The sequence below is a fragment of the Coturnix japonica genome, chromosome 3 (genome assembly GCF_001577835.2).
Source record: "Coturnix japonica isolate 7356 chromosome 3, Coturnix japonica 2.1, whole genome shotgun sequence".
Classification (NCBI taxonomy): domain Eukaryota; kingdom Metazoa; phylum Chordata; class Aves; order Galliformes; family Phasianidae; genus Coturnix; species Coturnix japonica.
The window spans coordinates 52530273-52555941 of NC_029518.1; the positions used below are offsets into that span (position 1 = coordinate 52530273).

The 25669-nt window shown below is 43.5% G+C and overlaps 1 protein-coding gene across 8 annotated transcripts in view; it reads right to left on the reverse strand.

Moving 5' to 3' along the window:
- The window catches only part of L3MBTL3 (L3MBTL histone methyl-lysine binding protein 3), a 78471-nt gene extending 55281 nt beyond the window's left edge, over window positions 1-23190 (reverse strand). For 2 of the 8 annotated variants that reach the window (XM_032443584.1, XM_032443586.1), the window contains exons 1-3: window positions 19788-19909; window positions 12475-12586; window positions 272-383 (exon numbers count right to left, since the gene is read on the reverse strand). In XM_032443584.1, coding sequence (XP_032299475.1) covers window positions 272-383; window positions 12475-12576 — 214 coding nt within the window. In that variant the 5' untranslated portion in view covers window positions 12577-12586; window positions 19788-19909. Of the gene's footprint in view, window positions 1-271; window positions 384-12474; window positions 12587-19787; window positions 19910-20001; window positions 20093-21198; window positions 21295-21608; window positions 21731-23060 lie in introns of those variants that run through there. The other 6 variants (XM_015858553.2, XM_015858555.2, XM_015858557.2 and 3 more) reach the window with 6 other exon arrangements.
- Between the last annotated feature and the right edge of the window lie 2479 nt (window positions 23191-25669).

Here is a 25669-nt window from a genome sequence, read left to right on the forward strand (position 1 = left end):
TAAACACAAAAATACTAATTCTAAACTTAAATTACTGTAAGAAAAAACTGTGGCCATAATTCAACTTCAGATATTTAACAGTGGAATTATTTCCTTTTACCTGAAACTACATTTCTTTCATAATTATCAGCAACCAAAGAAACAGGTAGGAACATGAGAGATACTCTGTGCATTAAGCAAATAAGTTTTTCATTTTAATTTGGGGGGCAATCTTATAGAAAAACTGGTACGTTACTTATAACACAGTCTACTACAGAGAACTTCAGCTGACCTTCTTGAGCAGTTGGAACCATCCAGGTGGTGGTAGCCATGGCTTTTTTAACACTTTCCATCTCATTTTCATCTGTAATCACCTCCAGCGCTCCAAATTCATTCACTCTAAACTGGTAGAAACAAAACAAGTGGCATAAAGTACAGCAAAAATTTACTATTGCTTTATTACGTCATCATTTGCACAGTTATCCTTACCATATTACCCAATTTCTAAGTGTTTCTACTTATCCACCCATAAACAAGCATTGTTTCTGAAAAGCAAAACACAGACTCATTTTGTAGTCTAAAATTACAGTTTACTAAAGTATTGATACAGATGCATCCACACGTAGTTTGCTATTTAGCTAAAATAAGAAAGCAAAAATCAGTAACAGAAATTGGCAGGGAAATGACGTTATTGTATGTCTTTCATTGACAGCAGAATAATGCACTCTGGTCACTGAGTATTTCTGTCAAAGAAAAGGCACATCAAATACAAATGCTTTGCAGAGCACAAAAATTCCAGCATCCTGCAAAACACTGCACTTCTCTGCTGTAAAGTGCCCATAAACAAACATCTCAAGGCAGTTTATGAACTGTTTAATTACACACTGAATGTGATATTACTGTCAGCCAGAAGCAAGGCTCAACAATATCCCACATGCTGTGCTTACACAGCATCGCTGTGAGTTATACCATCCTGCTGCCAGCAGAAAAGCGCCTTCCAAATGCCATAATAATTACTGTGCTACCAGACGAAAATAAACCTCCCGCTTTCCAGCCACTACTTGGTTTCCAGGCCCAGCTGGGTGTATGGGTTGAACTAAAGGCAGTATTTTGTCTGTGACAGTCTACTTTAAATAGTAAAGGGGGTATAACTATCTGAGCTCTATCAAAGATCTCTAGCAGTGAGGTGCTGTGATCAAAGAAGATCAACAGAAAAAAAAAATAGGTCCAGGAGAGTCTTCCAAAACTCCCCTGTACCCGTCTGCTGGAATACTTCTTCAGGGCAGTAGCATTAAGCGTATTTCTGTATCACTAAATAGGCAATTTTACATTGAGTAAATAAGGAGAAAAACTGCCCAGCATTGTGCCTCAGGAAAGTCCTGGCACTGTGCCACTCTATGCCTCAGGAGAGTCTAGGATGAACCACGTCCACTTATACTGGGCCCCGCTGTGGTCTGCAAGTGGTTCTGACTGAAAGCCAAGTTTTTTTGCTTAAAATCAGCTACGTTTGCAACAGAAAGGCAATTGTGGACAAGCTGCCAACAAATCCATCTGGACTGAAAGACCACGAGTTCAGCTTTGAAAGGACACTAAATACCCTAACACCACACGCTCACACTCAAGTTTGTGGACAGACATTTATGCTGCTTCAATGAAGAGAAACAGAGTTACCATTTGGAAGAGGATCCCTGTGTCTCACAGCTGACTTCAACACCCCATCTGGTTCCTACTTCTGCTGAGCTAATTTTTGCTATTTGCGCTTTGTCTGCTGCCTAAGAAAATGGTGGATTCTAGAGGCAAAACCTGTACAGTTTCTACAAGGCATGGTACTTTAGCAGCTGTCTCAGCAGGAAGACTGTGCTACAATTCAGTGGCTGCCTGGCCACAACAAACATAGATGCACTAAAAGTATTTCTGAAGAGTTCAGTTGGTATGCAAAGCTTTTCTGTATGGCCTGATCTGTGTTAAGCCCATATCCACCACTAGTGCCACTCTGACACTAGCCTGCCCTTTGGACTCTGGGGGGCTGACTGACACACCTCAAATACCTATAAATAGATGAAGGCAGAGAGGCTACTCCTGGATACTCTTTTACATCAGGATGCTCACAGCAGAAATTGCATAGCAGCTAGGCCAGTATACTAAACTGTGCTTAGGCTTTAGGGTTAAAACTGAGCACGACCATCATTTCCTGTCTCAGTGGGCAGGACAGTGTGACACTGGTTGTAGGTCACCAGCCAGGTCTGACTCCTACAGTCCTACTTTTCTCACAGCCTTGTCTCTATGGATATCAGGGGCCTCCTGCTTAACCCTCACAAGCATCCAGCCATGAACTCACGGCAGACAGAACTGCTTTAGCTCAATGTTTCCCAAACTACAACTTCTGCACAGTGAGTTCTCAATAGCTAACCAGAAAAATGCCTCCGATCTCTGGTTTTAGTCAAGGAAGAACAGCAATGGAAAACTTATGACAGAGGTTAATTACTTAAATACATTATAGATAGTTGTGCAGAGTAACATGTTGCTCGAAGCCCTCACAGAGTAAGAGCTACCAGTGTCTACTGCTGAAGGATGACAGAAAGGTATTTATAGGCATTTTCCTAAAACCTGTCCTCAGCAAAGCAAACATGGATGGAAAACAGTAAAGTAAAATGGATGGAAACAAAGTCAGATAATTACCAAGTACTTTTAAAATAATCTCATAAAGTAGCTTAATTTTTATCACTTCAGTGTTTAAAATAATCTAGAAAGGTTGTTGAGTACAAATTCAAATCACTTTTGCCAAATGCCTATTTGCAAACATTAAGTAAGCTCTGAACAAGACAGTCAGTTCTCTATTCCAGCCAATGAAAATAGTCTTAAAAGTTAAGAAGAAAAAGAGGAAAAAATCTCAATAGGTTTGCTCAGCAAACATACAGAAGAATAAATACAAATAAATGTAACAATTAAGTAGAATGCTTCACTATCAGAGCTTCCTACGGGTGAGCCACAAAGGCAAAACACACATTTTAAACTTACTGTAGTTCTTCTCATTTAACATGTACCATAAACTGTGTTGGCAAAATGAGTCCAATTGTTAGTGATTAAGTATACAACACAGAACTTAACTGCCCTGTTTAGTAGTTTCCACTGCTAAAGGATTGAAAGGAAATTAAACAGTAACTTCCATCCAAACATTACTACAGATTCCTTCCACTTGATGCTGAGATACATTTTCACATCCTCAGGAAATGATTTCCTGATATACCAGCACTTCAGCTTACTTGAGTGCCAATTCAACCCCCAGGAATGTTTTAATTTTCATTCAGCAAAAGAAGAATATGTTCACAAAAGCCAAGGTGTAAACATATAATGATCAAGCATTATAAATACTTTCTGAACCATTTCTGACTATTTACGTGTTAGCTTTTTCTACAGGATTCAAAACTGCTAACTATAAATAATTAAAAATAATAATAAAATTGCATTAAAATGTCCACAGAGTTAGAATGTAATATGAGGTACTGTAACAAAAGCTTTGTTTTCTGCATGCCACTGTACCAGACAAAGTATTTCATAGACACCTCAGCTGCAAAGCAGAAGCGTACACTTTGCAAATTCTAATGAAATCCCATTTCTTAAATCTGTTTTCTAAAAAACAATTTTCTGAAATCTCTTACTTGAAAAAACTTCCTCTAACTTTCCATTTAAGTTTATTCAGTCAGTTTATTCTCATTTGTTCTTAACCCAACATTACTCTGTTTTTTCTTTTTTCCAGGACTTACACTCTGGGTATACCTCTGATTTGAGGGATTCTGCACCTCTAGGTTTCATTTCACTATGCTAAACACAAGCTGCTTCTATTCCTCTTGTGAAAATGGTTCCCCAGACCCTTGATCAGCCTTGTGCACAGTGTGTTGTTCTCAACTGCAGAAATTCACTTTTTTTCAGTGAAAGGGGACCAGAATCTGACTATGCATAACATCACAGGTAGACCGCCTCTATTCCAACTCTAACGGCTTCAGAACTTTCTTATTTCTAATAAAAGTTCTCTGTTTTGTCATGCAGGTTGGGAGGCACTCTGTGGTTTTATTTAGGGGAATTATATGTTAAAAGGGCTTTCAGTTACCTTGTTCCGCATCTGGTAAAAATACTAAGTATATCTATTAACCAATGTGAAATACAAATAAATTCACAAAGAATGAGAACAGTCTATCACACGGCAAATCAGTTCTTAGAAAAGCAAACCTACTGGGGATAGAAATTTACACAATACAGTTTATAAATTAGTTCCTTGCTGCTGCTTGTATCTAACTCAGAGCAACAAATATCAGACTATCTCAACCAACTGTTACTTCTGCCTTTTCAGGCGTGCACAAGACCTCATCAGTACTCACAGAGATCAAATCAGAATAAAGCCTACTGTTTTCTACAGGGTAAAAGTTATATTTAGGAGAGCAGGCAGAAATAAAAAGGATGAAAAGTAAGAGCAGGTCAATGCAAAAGATAAATAAAAAAATGTACCTAATGAACAACTTCAAAATAAATTACAAAACATGGCCAACAGTACCATCTACTGGGCAAGATTAGGACAATGATCTCATAGAAATATATATAATTGTTAATGCACTCTGACTATAACTTCAGGAATAAAACTTAACTTGACCACACAGTAGTGTGACAGCAGACTGGCTCAGATGAAACCCTCAAAATTTGTATTATCCAAAATAAATTGAGTATTTTCTCATCAAGACTACAAAGTAACTAAACTTAAATGAAGGAGTTAAAAAGCAGTCCATGAAGAGGGCACTGGGACACAGGGGACATTAGGCATACATTCCCAGTAGCTATACATGAATCTCTACCTAGCAAACAGTTATCACCATTCTTGATTTTAACTATAAACAACCCCAGTGGTTTCAGCAGGACTGCTCATACAAACTGAGGCTTTCTGGCATCTTACAGCTCCACCTCTCTTCAGAGCAAAGGAATTGCCCATAGACATTATATGTCCAACTACATCCCATCACTTGCCAAACAATTTTTAAATACTGAGTGAGTTAGTAAGTGCCAAGAACTTGTCTATTCAACCTTTTTCTCACTACATATGTTTGATAAAGCCTTTACATGCATGACTACTATTTTCATTCACAGAACTGCCGCCTCAACCACGAACTGAATAATAGTCACAAAAGGAGGCAGATCTTCTTTCTTTGACCACTGAGGTTACACTCCATTATTTGAAAGTAGAATAACTGCTTATTTGCTTTAAAAACATGCAAACAAAGAGACTTGAAACAACAAGGAGCATGTATCTCCAAAAGCTTTAGGTACTCTAACAACATCGGTTACAATGCAGTGTGAAATAACTTCTGAAATAAAACCTCTGTTCTTAGCCACTCACAAAATGAAACACGATTATCTCTTATTAGCTATTCATCATCCCGAGAACCATGATCACAGCTCAGTTCAAAGCCCTTGGCAAGCACTCGATTTCTGCAGCTTGCCTGGACACACCATTTAGATTCTTTCATATATAAAGAAGGACACAGAAATGAGTACCGGCAGCTGGCTATTCTCTTCATTTGAAGATAAGGGCAAATGCAGTCTGGATGCTCCAGCTCTGACAAACATGGCAAAAACGGAACAAAAACAACAAGCTAAGAAGAATCCCTTCACCATCAGAAATTAAATTCCACACTACTATCAACCAGCAGATCCAAACCCCCTCCACTGGAATCAGTGCTGGCACAAGTCAAGCACTTCAACCAATCCGAAATTGATTCAAAGGTGCTTCAGTAACAGTGGAACAAGGTAATCCAATAGTAATAAGTAACAATTTTTATCCAAATGCCCTTACCCAGGTAGGCACAAGCAGGAAACAGTTGAAGGGCTTACTATCAAACTACAACTCCCGCCCCCACCCTCAATGATAATATAGGTACATCATCACTTCCAACTGAAAGCCTAGGTACCATCAGCAAACATTTACCTCTAGTAAGAGAGACAGACATTTCCCCACACTTCAGCCTTGTCTGGAGTAAACTTCAGTAACTTGATTCTTAGACATCTTCAGTCTCTTCCAATTTTTCCCTCCAGACCACTCAAGAACTATCTCAGTGCCAGAGGGTTTCCCAGTGATTGCTCCCCACTGCACACTCAGTCTGCCTTATCTCCACTTGGTGAGGAAATCACAACTAAAGAGGCTCTCTTAAGGAAACACATAAATCCATGCCAGAGTCAGAAGTCAAGGCTCTGCTGGGTATTTTTTACTCCTGTCTGCCAACACACTTATTGATCCAGAGCTCGACCTGTAGAGCACTCCTGGTTCTGAATTATTTCAGCCAGAGTATTTCTAAATACCAGCTGCTAATATATCCCAGGAGATCCAAACAAGTGACAAATAGAAAATGAAAAGCTACTTGCCAAATTTTGGGTTCAGCAAGTTGTTCAGCACCACACAGGAAGGCTGTGGTACCAGAGAACGCAGAACTGAACCTTCCTGTGTGGGACTCACCTGCACCACTCACTAAACTATTCCTTTTTGTTCCTGAAGTCCTCTGCCTGGATATTCACAAGTCTCACAGCTCCTACAGTAGATGATGTAGTAGAGAATCGCTATTTGTTGATTAATTATACATGTTTCAATCCAATTTCTTTAGTGCAGTAGACTATACGTACAATTAAAGATCCAAGAGAAACTTAATTCTGTCATTCCTTGACTTGGGAGTTTTAGCGATTTTAATAGTGAAATCTCCTTTCTGGTCTTTCTTCTTAACAAAGGTAAAAATTAGGTTTTTTACAAGGCATAGTGTTATTCAAAAATCCATGGCAATGAGACACAACATAAGCTAATTAATTACATTAGGTTGCAACAGAAGAAAGCCATTTCCATGTGGCAAGAGACCACTAGATCTTCTTGGACTGACTTGTGGTCTAAGGAAGTCTATCACTACTTGCTTTCTCCTCCTTGAGCTGCCTCTTCTCAGCTTCTCTGAAGGCGAACAAGTACCTCTTTCAGTCAGTGTCCTCCTGACAGGGCCAAGTGGTACCCTACAGCTAACAGATCCTGCAGAAACCTACACCCTGTGGAAGAACTCACTACCTTGACCCAAAGTGCAGCCCATGACGCTGCAGGAAAGCAGAGCTGGCTTTAACAAGGAAAGTGCTGCACTAGTATTTTTTTCCATGTAACCGTACGAGAAAAGTGTAACTTGCTTTCAAAACATTAATTGTCTCAAGTGAATGTGACTGGAACTCAGAACAGGCAGGTGAAAAGGTACAGGCTGCTGCTTTGGACTGTCTGCACAGTGCAAAACACACCAGTTAGAATCATGGCCTCACTCTTCACTGTGCGGCTCAAAATACCCAGTATTGGTGCTTAGCTGGCCAGAATTCTGCCATTCCTGTTCTGCTGTAATAGCCAGTTTTCTATGAGATCAGCTGCTCAGATCTATTTATAGGTTAATTTCTTCACCATCAGATTTACTACTGTCTCAATGACCAAAACTCAGTCCATGCAGCTTGTAACAGTTCACTCTCAAAACATAAGCACTGTAGAACAAACTTGTTACAAAGTACTTCATAAACTTCTGTCACTGGTAGGAAGTAATTATAAATTATTACAGCTTTTCCAATTTAATGAGTACATTTAAATCTTGAAGTGATGGTGTTACTGCCAGCACTCGGCACTCAGACTTCAAGAAAAAAAACGTATTTCACATTCACATTCACACCATGCAGAATAACTGGTAAGCACTGACATTTTTCAGAAGAGCGTGTAATACTTAATCTGCCACATGAAGGCTTTCTGTGATTTGTAAACTATTTTAAACATCACTGGAATTCAAGTTTTCTGGTTTATTTATACATCTTGAAAGAATACCTAACATACAATGCTAAAATTTCTGTTCTCGGTCCTTGGTGCATCATACTGTATAATCTTAATTCACTTTCTCTTGAATAATTTGGAATTCTAGCATTTTCCACAAACACTATTTACCTGTCACATGCTCAAAGTAATGTTCAAGAAATATTAACTATCTTAAGCCCATTTTTACTAAGAAGTTTTAAGGAAACTTGTCATGAGAACATGTTTGTACAGTTTCCTCCAATTACAGACAACAAAAATCTAACAACTAACACTGCAGAAAATCATAGAATCACTCATGCTGGAAAAGACCTTAAAGATCACGGAGTCCAACCACAACCCAACCATCCCACCCCAACAAACAACCCTGCACTAAATCATGTCCCTGAGCACCACATGAACAGTTTTTAAACACATCCAGGGATGGTGACTCAACTGTCTCCCTGGGGAGCCTATTCCAGTGCTTAACAACATTTTCTGTAAAGTTTTTCCTTATATCCAACCTAAAATCACAGGAAGAAAACATTTTTAGCATTTTATGGATTTTAAAAGGGATAAGAGACCATGGGCTGGTTGAGAACTGAGGCTTGGTGTATGATGCAGCTCTCTTGTGTTCATTAAGCTGGAAGCTGACTGCCCCCTGGTGCAGTATTTCTCCATGAAGTTCGGTTAGCATGAAACAGTACTTCATAATAAGAAAATAAGAAATTATTAACTATATCTGGTTGCTTTTCTGTGTCATAAGAAAAGTTAAATATGAACAAAGTTTAGAAAATATTGAGCAAAATGATTTATAAATGTTTCAAGCACTGACATTACTTAAAAGGGTTATTACTTCGTTTCATTCATAGAGGATCTTGTATTCACAAAACTGAAGTGGTTCTAAAAAAAAGGTTGCTCAAACTACAACTACATCAGCTACACTTGCCTGATAATTTCTATTGATGAGGTTGGGTGTTAATATGACACATAGGAAAAGAGATCTCTTAGAATACCTGTATGGAAAAGTAAGTATGAAACTTCCTCATGCAAGCAATAAGGACAGGTATATGCCCTGTGACTGAAAATAAGGAGTTCAAGTAGATCTATATTAAAAAGCAGCATTTCAAAATTTGGTGTATCTTTAACTTACAACATTTTTTTCCCAATATTTTATCAAGAGAAAAATATACTAGACGTAAGCAACATATAATTCACTGTAGAGTTCAGCTATTGTACATTATTTATTACATAAAAAACCCAAGCACTCCAATCTTTTACCAATCTAGAAAAGCACAGTATTTGGATTTGTACACAATGCCACTACACTGTTCTCATTGGATTTTTCAATTGTATTTCAGTCTAAATAAATGGCAATCATTTGATATCTTAAGTGGAATGTGGTTACTGTAATTTCTGGAGGACATATGCAAGTTTATAAGAAGCAACTGCTACACAAGGCCACTTTCTTGAGGTCCAGAACACGGTACTGAAATAGTCTTTTATCAATAAAGTTCAGGTAAACCACCTGAATCAACCCTATTCTGTGAATTCCATAAAGAGCATAACATATTTTTTGATTATCACATTTACAGCTTCATGGGATTAGTCACCCTTTTAACCGCCATTATTTGAAGCAATCCTGAAAAAATGAGTTGTTACAATTCCCTCAGAAGATTAAAATCCTTACTTTTCTAACACCCCCAGCTGTTTTGTTACCTACATAAATGTCTAACCTTTCTGTGTCTTGATGTTCTCTGGTCCACTCAGCTCCTCAGGGTAATTCTGCATTGTTAGAAAATATTTTTCCTTCGCTCACTTTTAGAATGGTTCCACTTTGATTTCTTTGAGTATCCCCTTCATCTTATGTTATATAAAAAATAAATAAATAGCTACCTGCCCTGTTCTCTCTGAAGATTAATCTTTCATTATTCTGTGTACATTACCATCTCACCTCTCACAGTGTTTTCTCCAGTGCCTGGACAAAAGAAAGAGTTTCTATCCAAAAACCAGTTATTGGTTTATGTCTAACAATCAGTTTGCCATTAGAACAACCTTAAAATGAAGCTCAGACTTTCCTCCAAAATGCATTATCTTGCATGATTTCTTGAAATCATGCTCAATTACATCTCCCAGTTGTTTTTTTTTTTTTCTCACTTCATATCAAAGCTTTCCTATTCCTCTACTAATTAATGAGCCAACTTTTGCTTCTGTTTTGTGGGTGTTTTTTGTTGTTGTTTTTGTTTTTTTAACACAGGAAAAGCAGAACACAGCACATACTGATGAATAATAAGATATTGTATTTTCTTGACTTTCACCCTTTTGTATTCCTTCTGCAAATGTTTTAGTATTATGTTTGCCTTTCACACAACTTTGCTTATTGAAAAGTAAAGGAATTTTAAAATTCTGAACTTATTAAAAAAATACAGAACTCGTCAGGGATGTGGAGGTTGATGCCAGCATTCTAAGCAGTGACCATGAGACAGTGAAATCCGAAAGGAGCAAAATGAACCCTGCAATAACAGCACCAAATTTCAGGAGAGAAGATATTGGCTGGCTCAGAGATTCACTTGGCAGGATCATACAAGAGACAGTTCTAAAGGGTAAACAGGCTCAGGAGACCTAGATATCTCCAGGGTCAACCTTTTCACATCACAAGATGCATGTCAATGCACTAGAAGTTAGGCAAATGTGGATGAAGGCCAGCAGGAAAGAACTGAGAACTTCTGACTTAGTTCAAATGCAAAGGGAGGAAATATGCAGAAGGTAACACAAAGGAGACATAGAGAATCTTCATACAGAGATGATGGCATTTGGAAACTGAAAGCTCAGCTGGAGAACAAACTAGCACAGACAACAAGAAAGTGTTTCTGAATGGGTATAGATGGGAATAGGAAACCACCAAATTGGATACACTGGAGTGCTGGGCTGCTGTTCAGAAAAGTTCTACCTGCTGAAAGAATGGACTAACGAGACCTCATGAAGTAGTGCAGAAGCAAATGAAAGGCCTGCACCTGGGGTGGAATGGCTGTGTACAACACTTCAGCCCAAGGCTGGATGCATGAAAGCAGCTCTGCAAAAAAAGGTCCCATAGGCAAGCTGAACACAAGACAGCTAGACACTGTGGCAGCAATGAAAGCCAGAAGCATCCAGGGCTGTTTCAGCAAGAGTGTAGCCCACAGGTCAAAGCACCTGGTTATTCACCTCTACACAGTTCTGGTGAGAGCAGATACAGTCTGCTGTGTCCAGTATTGGAAAAACATCAACATATTTAAGGAATGTTTAGACATGTTGAGGGACATGGTTCAATGAGAACTGTTGGTGATAGGTGGACAGTTGGACTGGATGATTTTGTAGGCCTTTTCCAAACCTAGTGATTCTGTGATTTTATGATATGGGAGCAAGTCCCACAGATGCTCACCAAAACAAAGGCCGCATTAGATGACAGGTACGGAGAAGCTGAAAGAACCTGCAATTAAGTACCAGTAAAAGGAAAATATAATCAAACAAACACCATAAGGGCGCTGAAATACTTGGACAAGTTGTCCAGAGGTGGTGGAATCTCCAGCCCTGACAGTAGTCAAATCTGCCCTGGAAAAGGCCTGGAGTAGTCTGATCTTGCTTGGAGTGTGGGGTCAAGACAAGGTAGTCCAGAGGTCTTTTCCAAAGAAATTTCATCTGTGATTTTATTCTACAATTCTCTGTTTTAACAATAAACAAAAACATAAAGAAAACAATAACACCTGCAACATATAGATCCTGAATTTCACACATTTTTACCCTTTCAACACAAGAAATTGTATTAGGCATCAAGGAATATAAAGTGCCTTTAAAAACACACTTGTTAATAACTTTGTGAAACTCAAATTTTGTGAGATTCACAAAACAGACATCTAGAAAATGTCATCAATGTTTGTCTAAATGGAATCATAGGAGAATATCCACTATAATCAAAAGGAAAAAAAGTGCAAGAAGCCTCTAACACCAAAGCTGCATTTTTAGTTAATGCTGACAGGGAAATCTTCGGAGGACATAGTAAAATATATCACTACCCAAAGAAAACCAAACAAATACATTAAATATTAAAACAAAAACAACCACAACAAAAAAACAACCACAGAACCCTGCTATAATTTACTTGGGTAAATACATGCAGTGTGAAAAAATTAATTAAAAGTACTATTCCAATGCCATTCAAATTGCTAAACTATAGCAATCTCAGAAGCACTCACTTTACTCATTTTGCTAGGCAAAAGCCACATGACAAAACACAGAAAAAATAAAATATTTTTAGAAATAAAAAGAACTAAGAATACGAGACTGTGAAAATCAGTGACAGTACAGGCATTCTTAGTTAGACAGTACTGTAATACCTTAAATGGACTGAATTTTAAATTTCTTACATTTTGTGCATTTGATTACTTCTGTCTGTATAGTGAGGCAGTGTTAATTTATGCCTTCCTACGGGGATGACTGTTGTCTTTGCCAGCACCAGAAACTGAATCAAGAGACTCCGGAGCTAAAAGCTAACAGGCTACAGTCTCTTAACTCAGAGCTGCAGATTCATGTTTTATTCATAGAAGCAGATACCTACACACCAGCTTGTGAAATACATTCCTCTGGCATTTAAAATTTGTATTTTGCTTATCAAAAATTGCAAATCTTACCTTCAGGTCACTCCCTGGCAATGTACCTATGCCATCCTTCCAGTCCATAACACTAAATACATCAAACTCCTGGCCATTTCCGCTGGAGGCAGATTCATTCATGATGCATGTACTAAGAGGGAAAAAAAAGAAAAAGAAAAAAAGATTTTAAACTAAAAATGTTAAAAATGCTCATTTCACTGGATATTTTTTCAAATGCACTTCATAGATTAGCATTAAACACTTCTTGGCATACTGACAATGCGGACAACTGATGACAATGCTGATAATATAAGCTAGTGTAAAAGCAACAAGGGAAAATCTTCTGAAAACATTAAAAAGTAATCCCTCCTTTATACAGCAGGAGGTTGGTAATGAGGCTGAATTGGGGAGAAATGCAAAATCTCTAACTGCAAACAAATCGACATGGGGAAAACATACATTAAGCATACCTAAGAAAAACTCTGTTCTGAGGAATGAGACAGAAAGAACTATCAAAGAGAACTAAGAACTATTAAAAAGAGCTTATTAAGTTAAGAAGATATTAAAGTTTTCCTTAATATCTCATAACATGCTGATGTGAAAGCTTTACCCAAGTTCAAATTAAAATTGCAAAATGAATTAAAAACTATCTTTCATTTTCACCATCTGACTCAGGAGACTCAGGTATTTCTTGCCTATCTCCACAGTTTCACCACATATTTGACTCGTATTAGTGAAATTCATTTACATGTAGACACGCACGGGAGAGCATATTCCGGCTTCACAAGACCTTATTTTACCAGATCCCTCTGTTTCAGTACAGTGAAAGCATAGGAGAAAATACTTCTCTTTAGAAATAGCAGATTTGGACATTCTTCCTCATGGCAAAAGTTCATCCCCACAAGCAACACCACCACGTCACACTTGCCACTGGTGCCTGGCTTTAGCCCAGCACTTCTCTCTATCACAAAGTTGTCATCAGTTGCACTGAACTGCAAATGGCGATAGCAGCCATTTGTGACTAGCACCAGCTTACTCCTTTCTGCTTCTTACCAACCCAGTGATCTTTGTGGCCTGGCACCTAATTTAGCATTTGTTGGATGCAGAATCTGAATCACTGAATCCCTTTCTGAAGGACTTCTGTGTTGTGCCTAGCAATTGAAACAATTTATGGAAAAATGAGTCATATCTTCAGTTTGTGAACTATTAGCAAAAGCTTATTTCTTTTCAAATTAACACTCCTTGAACTCTTTAACACCTTCTAAGCCTCATTTTCTATCTGCAGACTGACTACAAACTTCCCTTGTAAGTATCAGTATTTGAAATTCAAAAAGGTAGATAGGTTTCTTTGACCTTATTATTCAAAATCTTAATATTTAATGTAGGTCCTACACTCAAAATTTAGTTTCCACAAGTATCTATTAATGCTCTGAAAATTTGCAAAGTCCACAAAAACTGAGTGACACCCATTTACTCACAGGCAACAGAAAAAGATACAAACCATGCACAAGTAAATGTGGATCTTTCAGAAGCTTCAGACTGAAAGCTGAGGAGAAAAACCTTTAAAAGTTCTTGGCTTTTAAAAACTCTCCCTGGCAAACTCACCACCCAACCTCAGAACAGCTCCCACCAGACAAAGTGAACTTGACCTGAGCACAGAGTATGGTAAGTTCAAGAGCCCAAGCCCACCATGAAGCCAGCCTTTAGCAAGGCAAGGGAACGGCTCACGTGCACTGACACCAAACTCAACAGCAGCACAACGGCAGGACCAAGAGAATTCTCACAAAAACACAATACCCAAGCTGCTAAGAAATAGCTGAAATTTTGATCTACCCAGAAATCCACAAAATGGAACATAAAATACACTTTTCCAAGCATGCTGGTGTGACTTGCTCCCCACAGCCGGCCTGCCCAGGCACAGACAAAGCTGTGCTCTGTATTAACTCAAGTTTCTAACCCAATTTAGTGGATGCTCCACTCAACCACTCTGTGGCTTGTTTATTGTGAAAAACACATTCCAAAGGTTCCTGCAGAAGGAATAATGAAAAGTGGGAAGAAGCCTGGGAGGCAATTTGAAAGCACTTCCTTTTAGTGGCAGCTGACCTGTGCAAGGAGCCACAGTGAAAACAGCAGCATGTCCTGGCATCTTTGATTGTGCTGCTGGTGTTACAGACACGCTTCATAACAGAATCAGTTGTGAAAAGAAACACCAAGTTCAAGTGAAATCTTTGTAACAGAAAGGTACATATTTCTTCCAAGACAATTTTTTAATTAATTACACCTAACAAAGTACCCCATGTAACAACCAGCAATAAAGATACACTCCATTATTTGATAGGGTATTTGATATTGTTTTCCTTCTAAAATTAAGATTACGGGCACAGCCTGTACTTTCATATATTGGTTCTCTTCAGCTTTCAGAAATGCTGATGATGTGGATGAAAAGGTCACAGGGCAATGCAGATAGAAATGAATTTAACAAAGGGAATTACGCTTAATGAAATATCTGTTTCCGGCTTCACTGAGTTTGCACAGATGAAAGTTTGGACTACATCTATCTACAGCTGATAAGAAAGAGGGAGGAAAAGACCAATTACATTACAGCAATGAGGTACTAAAAAAGGATGAAATCCTTTAAAAAGAGAACTATGGAATGTCTTCTCTACTCATTCTCATTTTTAAAGCTCTGATGTAGCTCTTGGAATTAGTATAACTCCTTCCATAATAATTTCATTTGCTTTCATTTCTGTTGCTACAACACTTCCAGAAAGTTTTAGAAATACTCTATTTTTATGGAGCCAAGCAACCTCAGGGCTGTGCCTGTATCTGCCACCAAGTGCCATCTGACATGAAGGTAAGGCCATAATAGTAAGAACTTGAAACAGTCATTTTCCAACAGAATCTCCAAAATCCAGTACTAGGGATGCAACTGAATTTTAGTCTTAGCAGCTGTAAGCTGGACGATCTATAGAGGAATGTGCTGTATTTGCACATTTCAATATTAACGTTGCTGTAGACATACACACATGAAAAAAACAAACCTCAAAAACATTACAATGAGCATGCATATAAAATTAGATCAAACACATCCTTTAGAAAAAAAAACCTTAGTTTTTACCAACTGGTTCAGCAACAAATGAGTACCTCACAGAACAGATACTTAATGAGAATAACAGCATTAAAAATGAGATAGATTCCCCCGGTGAAAGAATCTCTATTTAAAGATTTAAAGCAAAGAAATAGGAGAGAATATGCCAATTAAACTTACAAGTATTTTTTGAAATAATTACAGGTTATGTACCGAGTACGTCAGAAAGTAATAATAGAAGGATTTTTTTTTTATTTCAGTCGGGCCTTAAAAGAATTAACCGACACCTGCCCAAATGTTGAAAGTCTAAGACGCCTCCTATGAAACACACAAGGTAGTACCACATGTGACTTATGACCACCACGCTCAATTCAGTATGGGTCACTGGGCAGCAGAGAAAGGAGCCTTCAACAGCAAAGCCAGCAGTCAGCATTACAAGACTGGCAGAACCTTTCTGGATCGGTGTGTCCGCTCTATTTACTCATTCCTTTGTATTTTTATTTTAACTTTTAAGGAATTCTGAGAGCACGGTGCCAAGACAGTCAAGCAGCTTTGCTCCAGGAGAGAAGAGGCTGATGCCAGCCCCCATTCCAGGCTAAAAGCTCTCTCCTAGAGAGGTAAAATTAGACAAAAAGAGCCAGAAAAGGTCTGACAATAAATAAATAAATAAATAAATAAATAAATAAATAAATAAAATAAAATAAAAATAGTCAGTCGTGGCTGTCAGGTGAAGTCCCTGGTGTCTGGAAAAAGGGAAACACCACTCCTATTTTTAAGGAAGAGAGAAAGGAAAACCAGGTGAACTACAGGCCGGTGAGCTTCACATTTGTGCTTAGGAAGGTCATGGAACAGATCTTCTCCTGGAAGAGATAATAAGGCACACACAAGATGTGGAGGTGATCCAAAACAGCCAGCATGGCTTCTCTAAGGCCATATCACGTCTGATTAATTTCATGGCCTTCTATGAATGAGTGAAGGCATCAGTGGGCAAAGGAAGGGCAACTGATATCTCTGATACTCAAATTTGCACAAGGCCTTTGGCATGGTTCTACACCACGCCCTTGTCTCTAAACTGCAGAATTATGGATCTGAAGGCTGAACTATTCAGTGGATAAAGAACTGGTTGGATAACCACAGACAGTTGTGGTCATTGGCTCTGTGGTGGAGGCAGGTCATTAGTGGTGTCCCTCAGAGATCCATCAATGACATTGTCAGTAAGATAGAGTATACCCTCAGCACATTTGCTGATGATACCAAGCTGAGTGGTGCAGCTAAAAGAACAGAAGGGAGGGACACCATCCAGAGTTCTTGAACAGGCTTGAAAAGTGCGCCCACATGAAATTAGTGAGGATGAACAAGGCCAAGAGCAAGGTGTTGCACTTGGGTTGAGGAAATCCTAGATATGCGTACAGACTGGAAGAAGGATGTATTGAGAGCAGCCCTGCGGACTTGGGGGCCCTGATTGACAAAAAACTGGACGTAAGTCAGTAGTGTGCTGCTGCAGCCTGGAAGGCTGATGGTATCCTGGGCTGCATCAAGAGGGGTGGCAAGCAGGGCAAGCAGGTCCAGAGGAGGGTCAAAGAGGTGATCAGAGGGTTGGAGCATCTCTCTTAAGAAGGTGAATGAAATGGGTTTGTTTAGCTTGGAGAAGACTCTGGGGAGACCTCATTGCAGCCTCCCAGTACTTGAAGGGAGCTTATAAGCATGAGGAGGACAAACTTTTTTTCACAGTCTGGTAATGACAGGACAAGGGGGAATGGCTTTAAAATAAAAGAGGGGAAGTTTAGGTTAAACATGAGGAAGAAATTCTTTACTTAATGGGTGGTCAGGCACTGGAACAGGCTGCCCAGAGAAGCTGGGCTGCCCATCCAACCTGGCCTTGAGCACCGCCAGTGGGTGGCAATGCCGCCCACGGCAGGGGATTGGAATTGGATGGTCTTTAATATCTCTTCAAACTCAAGCAATTCTATGATTCCATGATTGTATGAAGCAGCAGGTGATGAGGGTGAGGTCCAAGAGACAAAGAGAGACATCAAAGGAGGTGATATCCTTACAGCTCCTAGCAATGTCCCATGTGCCTTACAGGCATGCATAGAGCTGGAATAGCCAGTCCTGACAGACATGCAGAAACAAAGGCCCAAGTCTTTTTAGCCAAATACCACAGACTATTTTGGTCACCTCCAATGAGGAGACTTTTGGCACAGAATCCACAGGCTGGAGGGGATATACATAGGGGAAATCAAGCTGATCAGCAGGAGACAACATGTATCAGAACAGCCTCCTCTTTGGAGATGACCAAAGTAGATAAAAGACACTCATGCCCTACTGCCTAGAAGCTGGTGCAGTCCCAGCTCTGATACATTTGTCTTTATCTGCTTTATCACAGAAGTGTGGGAAAATTACCAGGGCTGAATCATCATACTGCTCAGGCTAAACACGAGAGAACTACCCCACATGGCACATCTTCCCTTTTATTTTAGACAAACCTGGGTATAATCTAGCTTTAAAACAGCAAATATAGCAAAGGAAGATCACTCATAACTGCAGCGCAGAGAAACCAGAATTACTTCCTATTCACTGTAAACCCACCAGGGTGAGCCCACTTTTCTTCTCACTTGTCTCTTTCTCATCCTTCCACCTCTTGCACTTCTTGATTATGTACTTCAACAACAACCACAACAGGAACAGTGCAGGAAACGATAGAACATTTTGAGGGTATCCACTACATTTTAATATGCAGCCTTAAAATATCTGTTTAATTCTTTTAATGTTCTAATTCTTCTAATGTTGCCTTAAAAGAAGTATCTGCAGATTACACACTTCCTTCAAAATCTCATTTTTCATCCTTCAAAAACTACTTTACCAGTTCCACTATTCTTCTGTGTGTTGAAGGACTATCCGAGTCAGTCCCACTACTTTGCCTGTTGCTCGTGAAATTTATTACATATAAGTTACTTTAAAGATGAACTATATGTAGGTAGGAATTATATTCACAGAGGGACCTAAGCTTAAAATTCTTTGCCCTCTTTAGCACTCGTAAGAGGAATTGGACCAGATTTCCTGTCAGTGTTGTCCCCTTACTATTATTTCCTCTTGTTTTATCTCTTGCTACTTCTCTGCCTGCTGCACTCTCCAGGGACACAGTGTATGTTCAGTCTTGCTTCCTAGCAGATAGGCTTAAATCTGTTTCCTCACAGAAGGAACCTGGCCACAGGCATTACAAACTGCAGACTGTGTTCTCTGATAGGAGTGAGCCTGCATCAGGTACTGAGAATGGGTTTCGGTATCTACAACTGAATCTGCTCTCTGCCAGCAGCTAACACAAGTTCCACTTGTAACAGCGTACCACTGGGTAACACAGTTACACACAGCTTTTGACTACTTTGTCATTTTCAAACATCCACAAAGCACTACAATACCCAATACTGACGCTATTCTATCAGCTACTAAAATTCACCACTAACAACTTCCAACTTGTTTATAGAGAATTTGTACCTCAGGAGCTCTGAGGAAAGATCTCCTCTACAACACCTCCATGACTTGTTTGTTTCCATCCCTCTCTGTGCAGTCCTGAACGGGGTCTTATGATGCTCACATACTAAGTTGGGAGTACAACTCCCAAATCTCGTTTGTTAACCTCTTCTGTTTCCTTGAATCAGGCACGGAGTGACAGAAAACTCCCATCTCATCCCATTTGGAACACTGGAGGCCCTGGGTTTGAATCCCCCTGTGGCGCAAGTGGTAGAAGTGCCGCTCTGCAACACAGAGGCTCGAATCCCGGGGGTTGGACTCGATGATCTCTAAGGTCCCTTCCAACCCGCACGAGACTATGATAATGTGATACTGTGATCTCCTTCCATTTGCAGTGCAGACATCTCAGGAAGAACTGTGATGCACCAAACCCTCACACTGCGCATCACCTGATGTATGCCAAACTGTTTGAAGTGACGTTAGCTCCCAGTGAGCCCCTCTGCACACTCGCACTCAGCTCATGCCCTTCTCCTCTATTCTGCTTGTTTTCATCACCCTGGTCTGCAATCCTTAAACCACTATTTCACCTTTTTTTCTAGCTCCTAACTACTGGTCGCTGCGTTTCTCCTTATCTCCAGTCCACAAAGAGCTCCAATTTCCCATTGTGATGAGTAGCACTACTACTGAAGCAATAAAAAGCTGTGGCTACACGCACACTATTACTGTCTTCAGTAAATCCCATCCATGTAATCCCTGGTTCCTCACACCCACTGCTTACATTCCATAATCCTACCTGTCAGCGGTATTAAAAAGATGAAGGGTAACGGGAATAACCCACAAACGCCAGCCCGAGTGATGCCCGAAAACACTGAACCAGCCAGAGGGAAAGGGCTCACTGCGCCACCATTTTCTAGAGAAAAAAAAAAAACCAAAACAGTACTACTGAAAGCAACAGCGGAGAAAAAACTCAAGAAATTAATAAGAACCATACACTGCAACAAACAAACCCAAAGTTCGCTACAGTTGCCCGGCTGACAACAAACGCCCTCCAATGAGAGCGCTGCGGCAGCCGCCGTCACCGGCGCGCTGCGTCCATTGGGACCGGCGGAGCGGCGGGGTCCCGCGGCGAGGGCGGCCCGGGCGGCACCGCACCGGCACCGGCACCGCTCGTGCGGATGTTCACCGGAGCTGCCGGGAACAGCTGAACTTCTGTGGGCAGGAACCGCTTTCCCGAAGGGGCTTCACGCCGCAGCAGGAACGTTCTGCTCTGATTGTGAACGCGAGCCGTTCCGAAAGCGGCGTGAAGTCGAGCGTTCGCGTCTCGAGTTGTATTTACACTTTCCACCTGATTGTTAGCGCTCGCTGCGGGCAGGAACAAAAAAGCCGAGCGCTCAGCCCGGCGCCTCTCGGAAACGAACGGAACAATGAGAAGGCGGCTCTCGCTCCGTGTCAGCTCACGGATCGCGCAGCCCGTCCCGCTGCCCGCGGGTCACCGCACGGATCCGCGCGTCACGGCCTTCCCCAACGCATCCCGCGGGGCCGCGTTTCCAGGAAGCGTTACTCAGCGCCTCCGAGCGCCGCGAACAACGGGGCGGCCGACGGCGGTGCGTGGGGCCGGCCCGGGCCGCTCCGAGCCCGCACCCCGCCGCGCTCGGCCTGGAGCCGCGCCGCCGGAGCGCAGCGACGCGGGGCCCGCCGGGCGCGGCCGCCGGCTGCCCGCGGCCTACCGCCAGAGGTCCCTCCTTGGCCAGTTTTGCGGCGTGTTTTGCCGCACTCGAAACTTTCTGGCGGAGAAAAACCCGGAGTGCTCGGGTCCGCGTTTCGCCGGGGCTCGGGCAGGAGCGACGAGACAAAGCGGCCGCCCGCTCCGACGGTCGCGAGCCGGCAGCGCTGGAGCGGAGGGAGCGCGCTTCTCCCGCCGCTCCCCGCCGTTTTCTCTCTCCCCCCTCCTTCCCCCCGGCCCGGAGCGACGGGAGCGCGCGGCAAGAGACGGACCCCCGGCCGGCGCGGGGGCGAGCGCGGTGCGAGCGAGGGTGGGAGAGGAACTGGGTGCCGAGGGTTCCTGAGGAAGTTGCACAACCGGAGAGGGACTCCGCTTGTTTACCGGGTCCTTCCCCACCCCCCCTCACTCCCGCCCCCCCCTCCCCCCGAGACGGGGATCCGGGAAAGGGCGGCCGGCTCCGCGTGGAAGGGGAAAATTTTACCTTCTCCTCCCTCCTCCCCTCCCCCAGCGAGGAGGAGGAAGAGGAGGAGGAGGGGGCGCGCTCTCTTTCCCGAGGGGGCTGCGGGATTCGCTCCTCGGCCGCTCGCAGCCAATCTGGACGCGCTGATCGCCCGACGGAGGGGTGCCCCTGCCCGCGGAGGGCAGCGCCGCGTCGCCCCCCACCCGCAGCAGCCCGGCCCCGCGCTCCAACTTTTTCTCTCACGCTCTCGCGTGCGGCCGCTCCGACGAAGCGGCCACAAAATGGGGGCGGCTCCCGGCCCCCACCCCGGCTCCCCCCGGCCTCGCGCTCCGGGCGGCCGCTCCCACCCAAAATAATAATCGCGATAATAATAATAATAATAATAATAAAAATCCCTCCCCCCAGTCGCGAAAACGCCGCCTCACACGCACGTTAGCGAGAACAAGTGTGCCTATATCCTGTTGTTAATGCACCGGCTGCGGAGACGGAGCGGCGGGGGGAGACGGGGCCGCACCCCCGGCGGCGCTCGGGCCGAGAGCGCGCAACTCGGGGCGAAGCCGCTCGCCGCCCGCCCGTCCCTCCCGTCCGGGCGCACACACGTGCGCGGCAGCGCGGGGCCGTCCCGCGGGACCCCCGGCGCCGCCCGCGGGTGCCAGCCGCCGGCCCGCAGCGGGCAGGGGCCGCCCCGCGCTCGCCCCCCGCCTGCCGCAGCGGCCCCGGGAGCGCGCACCGCACGGCAGCGGCGGGAGCGGAACGCTGGAGCCGAAGACTTTTTTTTTCCTCCTCTTAAAAAAAAATAAAAAATCGCAAGAAGCTTTTTTTTTTTTTTTTTTTCGGGTGTGTGTGTGTGTGTGTGTGTGTGTGTGTGCAAACTTTCCCCAAAATGGCGGAAATTGGGAGATGATTATATTTTAAATATCTCTCGCGCACAGGCACACAAAGTGCGGGAGCGACGGGCACGCCAAACTCTCCGCTGCGCGCTGAGCGCGGCCTTCGCGCACGGGAACCCGCGGCACATTCAACCGGTCCATCCCGGCCGCCGCCTGCCGCTTCCGACCGAAAAAACGGGGCTCTCGCACCGCCCCCACCCCCATCCCGCGCCCGCGCCTCGCCCCCCCGCGCCCGCACCTCGCCCCGTCTTCGGCGTGCGCGAACAAAGAGCCGGGCCGGGGGGGGAGCGCGGCGCAGGATCCCCCCCCGCCGCCCGCCCTCCGACGCGCAGCCCCGCGCGCCCTCCCCCCCCCCCGGCCCCATCGCGTTTGTCCCCGCGGTGCCCCGCGAGCGGCGTTAAATGGAGCCGAGCGGCGGCTCGGCGGTGGGGCAAGTCCGCAAAATGTCTCTCCCCTTCCCTTCCCCCTCCTCGCGGAGCCCCTTCCCCCCCTAAAAAAGGCCCCCCCGGCGCGTTTCGGCGGCTCCCTCCCCCATACGGAGCTCTATGCACATGCACATACGTGCGTGCCCGTGGCTGCGCCGAGATACGCGGCACGGCTCGATGCGCGTACTCCCGTCATGTGTTTGGGGAGAGAAAAAGAAATAGCAGGCACCTCTCTCTCTCTTTCTTTTGTTCCTCTTTCTCACTCACACACTTGGGGCGCTGGGAGGCACCCCCTGCCCCGGCCGCTCCCCCGCCACTTGCGAGTCACTTGCCCACTTTCCCCGGCGCGAACTTCCATCCCCGCCGCGCGGGTGGGGGGGAGAAGCCCCCTCCCTTCCCCGGCGGCGTTTCGTAAGGGAGGGCGAGGAGGTGCGCCTCTGCCTTTCTCTCGCTCTCCAACTTTCATCCTCACCTACGGCCGAACCCGACCCCGCCGCCGGCCTTCGGCCGCCGACGCCGTTCCCCGGCCGCGGCCGGCGGCTCCGGCTCGCGACCCGCCGCTCCTTACCACCCCAAATTCTCTCTCTCTCTTTTTCTCCGGCTCTCGAGTAGGTCCTGACAAATATGGTCCAGGGCTGCGGGCACAAGTGAGCATGCGCCCGCCGAGCCAGGGCTGGGGAAAGGGGAAACTGCCGCCGCCGCCGCCGCCGCTCGTTCTTCCTCCCTCGCCCGCGCTGCCGCTGCGCCGGAGCCGCACTCGCGGCGGTGGCAGCGCGGGCGAGGGTGGAAGAGCGAGCGGCGGCGGCTGAAGTCGGCGGCGGCGGAGCGCACGGCGCCCTGCGAGGTGCGGCATCCCCGGTTGCATGCCGACGCCGGAGGAATAATAAGGAGGCTTGCGCGGCAGCGCGCTGCTATTTTTGGGCTTTTGGAAAATAACGCGCTAAACCTTTTTTTCCCTTTTTCTTGTCTTCTCGCCGTCTTTTCCCCCGTCCTTTCGCCAAAAGGCGTGACGGGTCGCTGCCTGCCGTCCGAGCGCAGAGCCGAGCCGCTCGCCTCGGGATGTCACACGGGACCCGGCGGGGGGTGTGCGGCCATTCACACTCCTGCGCTCTGCTACGGCGCTGGGCCTCAGCCCGCTGCAGCTGGTCTGCAAATGGAAAGTAGTTTCACCTGTGCCACCTGCCCTCCATCACCCCCTGCGCTCACAATAGGAGATATTTTCTGTCCCTTGCCATTGTTTAGAAAATGCTACGAACGGAAGGCCCGTGGGTGTTTTTTTGTTTGTTTATGGGGTCGGACAGGGTGGGCTTCCTTCACCTAGAAGGAGGGCTGCAAAGCAACATTAAACTGAATAGAGCTACGCGAGGCCTAACTAACGGGTGAGAGGGAGGGAGGGGGATTGCAATCTGTTGTATATATGACACTTGAAAACATTTAGATACATAGATAGGTATAAGTATAGATAGATGTAGATATGGACAGATAAATAGATGAGAGAAAGAGGGAGAGACAGAGAGACAGAAAGTTTCAGGCAAAGTGTAAACCAACATGGAATGCAGTCATTATACTTACCAGAAATGTTTTATTCAGACCACGTGATATCTGTAAGATGGCCATATTCTGAAGGCGAGGATTGGCAAAGTGAATTAAACATTTTTAGTAGTTTGGCATGTTGTTACGTCTCTTTTAAAATAGCCCTCAGCCTCTGATTTATCCCAGTAATTATCAAGTCCAGACTTTCCCTTGAATTTACATATGCTTCCTTCTACAGTTACAGAGACAACTGTGGCCCAAGTTATTAAAACAGGAATAATGATAACCAGGAATAAATAATAGGATTAATTATCAACAGAAATAAATACATGACAAAAAAATGCTTACCTACAAAGTCAGAATAACCAAAATGTGGCTTATACCAAACCAAATAAACCTTTTCTTTGCTATTATGAGTATACACTATTTATGATGGGTATATACTGTGTGCATCCCAGCAACTGGGGCAGCCTTGCACTGGACAAAGGATAGAAGTGCCCTTCTCTGGCAGGAAGAATTGGCTTCCATTCACTGATGTACTTACATAAGAACATACATTGAAATATTTATGAATCAAATCTATGTCCATGCTTGTAACTTAGGTGTGACTTAGACTTCTACCATGCTATCCTGAGAGCTTCTATTTACTGAAAATGGTAACACTGAAATCACGTGTGTTCGCAGGATGGTGCCTGTGTGCGGCACATAGTATTATTCTATGTTTAACATCTCTCATGCCCATTCAGCTCAAATGGCATTGCGCATAGCATGCACTTTTCATTAATGAACATATGTTCATTAGAAACTAATTATGGAAAACAGTATTGACCTTATTGTAATAATTAGCAATAGCATATATTTAAACTCTTCTAGAATAGTTTTTCACAAAATAAAAGTGAAAGGATGAGAAAATTCCAATATCCCTCACGAACTCTTAACTGAGGAAATATATGGGTTAGAAACAAAGAATAAACTGTAACTGAAGTCATTCAGTGCTTTTTTGAAAGTCATTTCCTAATGTTATTGAAATATTTTTATGCAGATAGTTGCCAAATAATTAGATTATTCCATTGTAGCCTCAAATTTGCTGAGTTCTGCAGAAGACATGTAAAGAACGACGTAATTTGTTACTATTTAAAACACTCTTTAGGGCACCGAACATGTGCTGATCATTTCTACAGATGATGGTGGGGTTTTGGGAAGAGTACACCATACTCTGTTTTGAAGATGCACTTCTAAGCAATTCATGCATAGTTATTTTGTTTATGCTTGAAAAATCTCTTTTTCTTTAAAAATCTAAAAGATAATCACTGGATTTGTAAAAACGTGTTTAAATTCCAGTCCATCTGATCTTCCTATATATGTCATAGCCCCTCACAGAAATGGTTCCACATTTGGAAAGGATATCATTGGAAGATATATATGCTGAACATCAAAACTGAAACCCAGCTTTGGAGCTGGAACAAAGCTGTTCTGTTGGGTAAGTAGTTTCAAATGGATTGCTCTTTGATTAAAGGACATGGGAAATTAATACAGGTTCTTTCCATTAGTTGTGTCTCCTTCGATTCTTGCCCTAATCAGATTCTGGCAGCTCGTGATGTGTTCTAAACCCATTATTTTGTCAATAGCAATTTATTGAGTAAA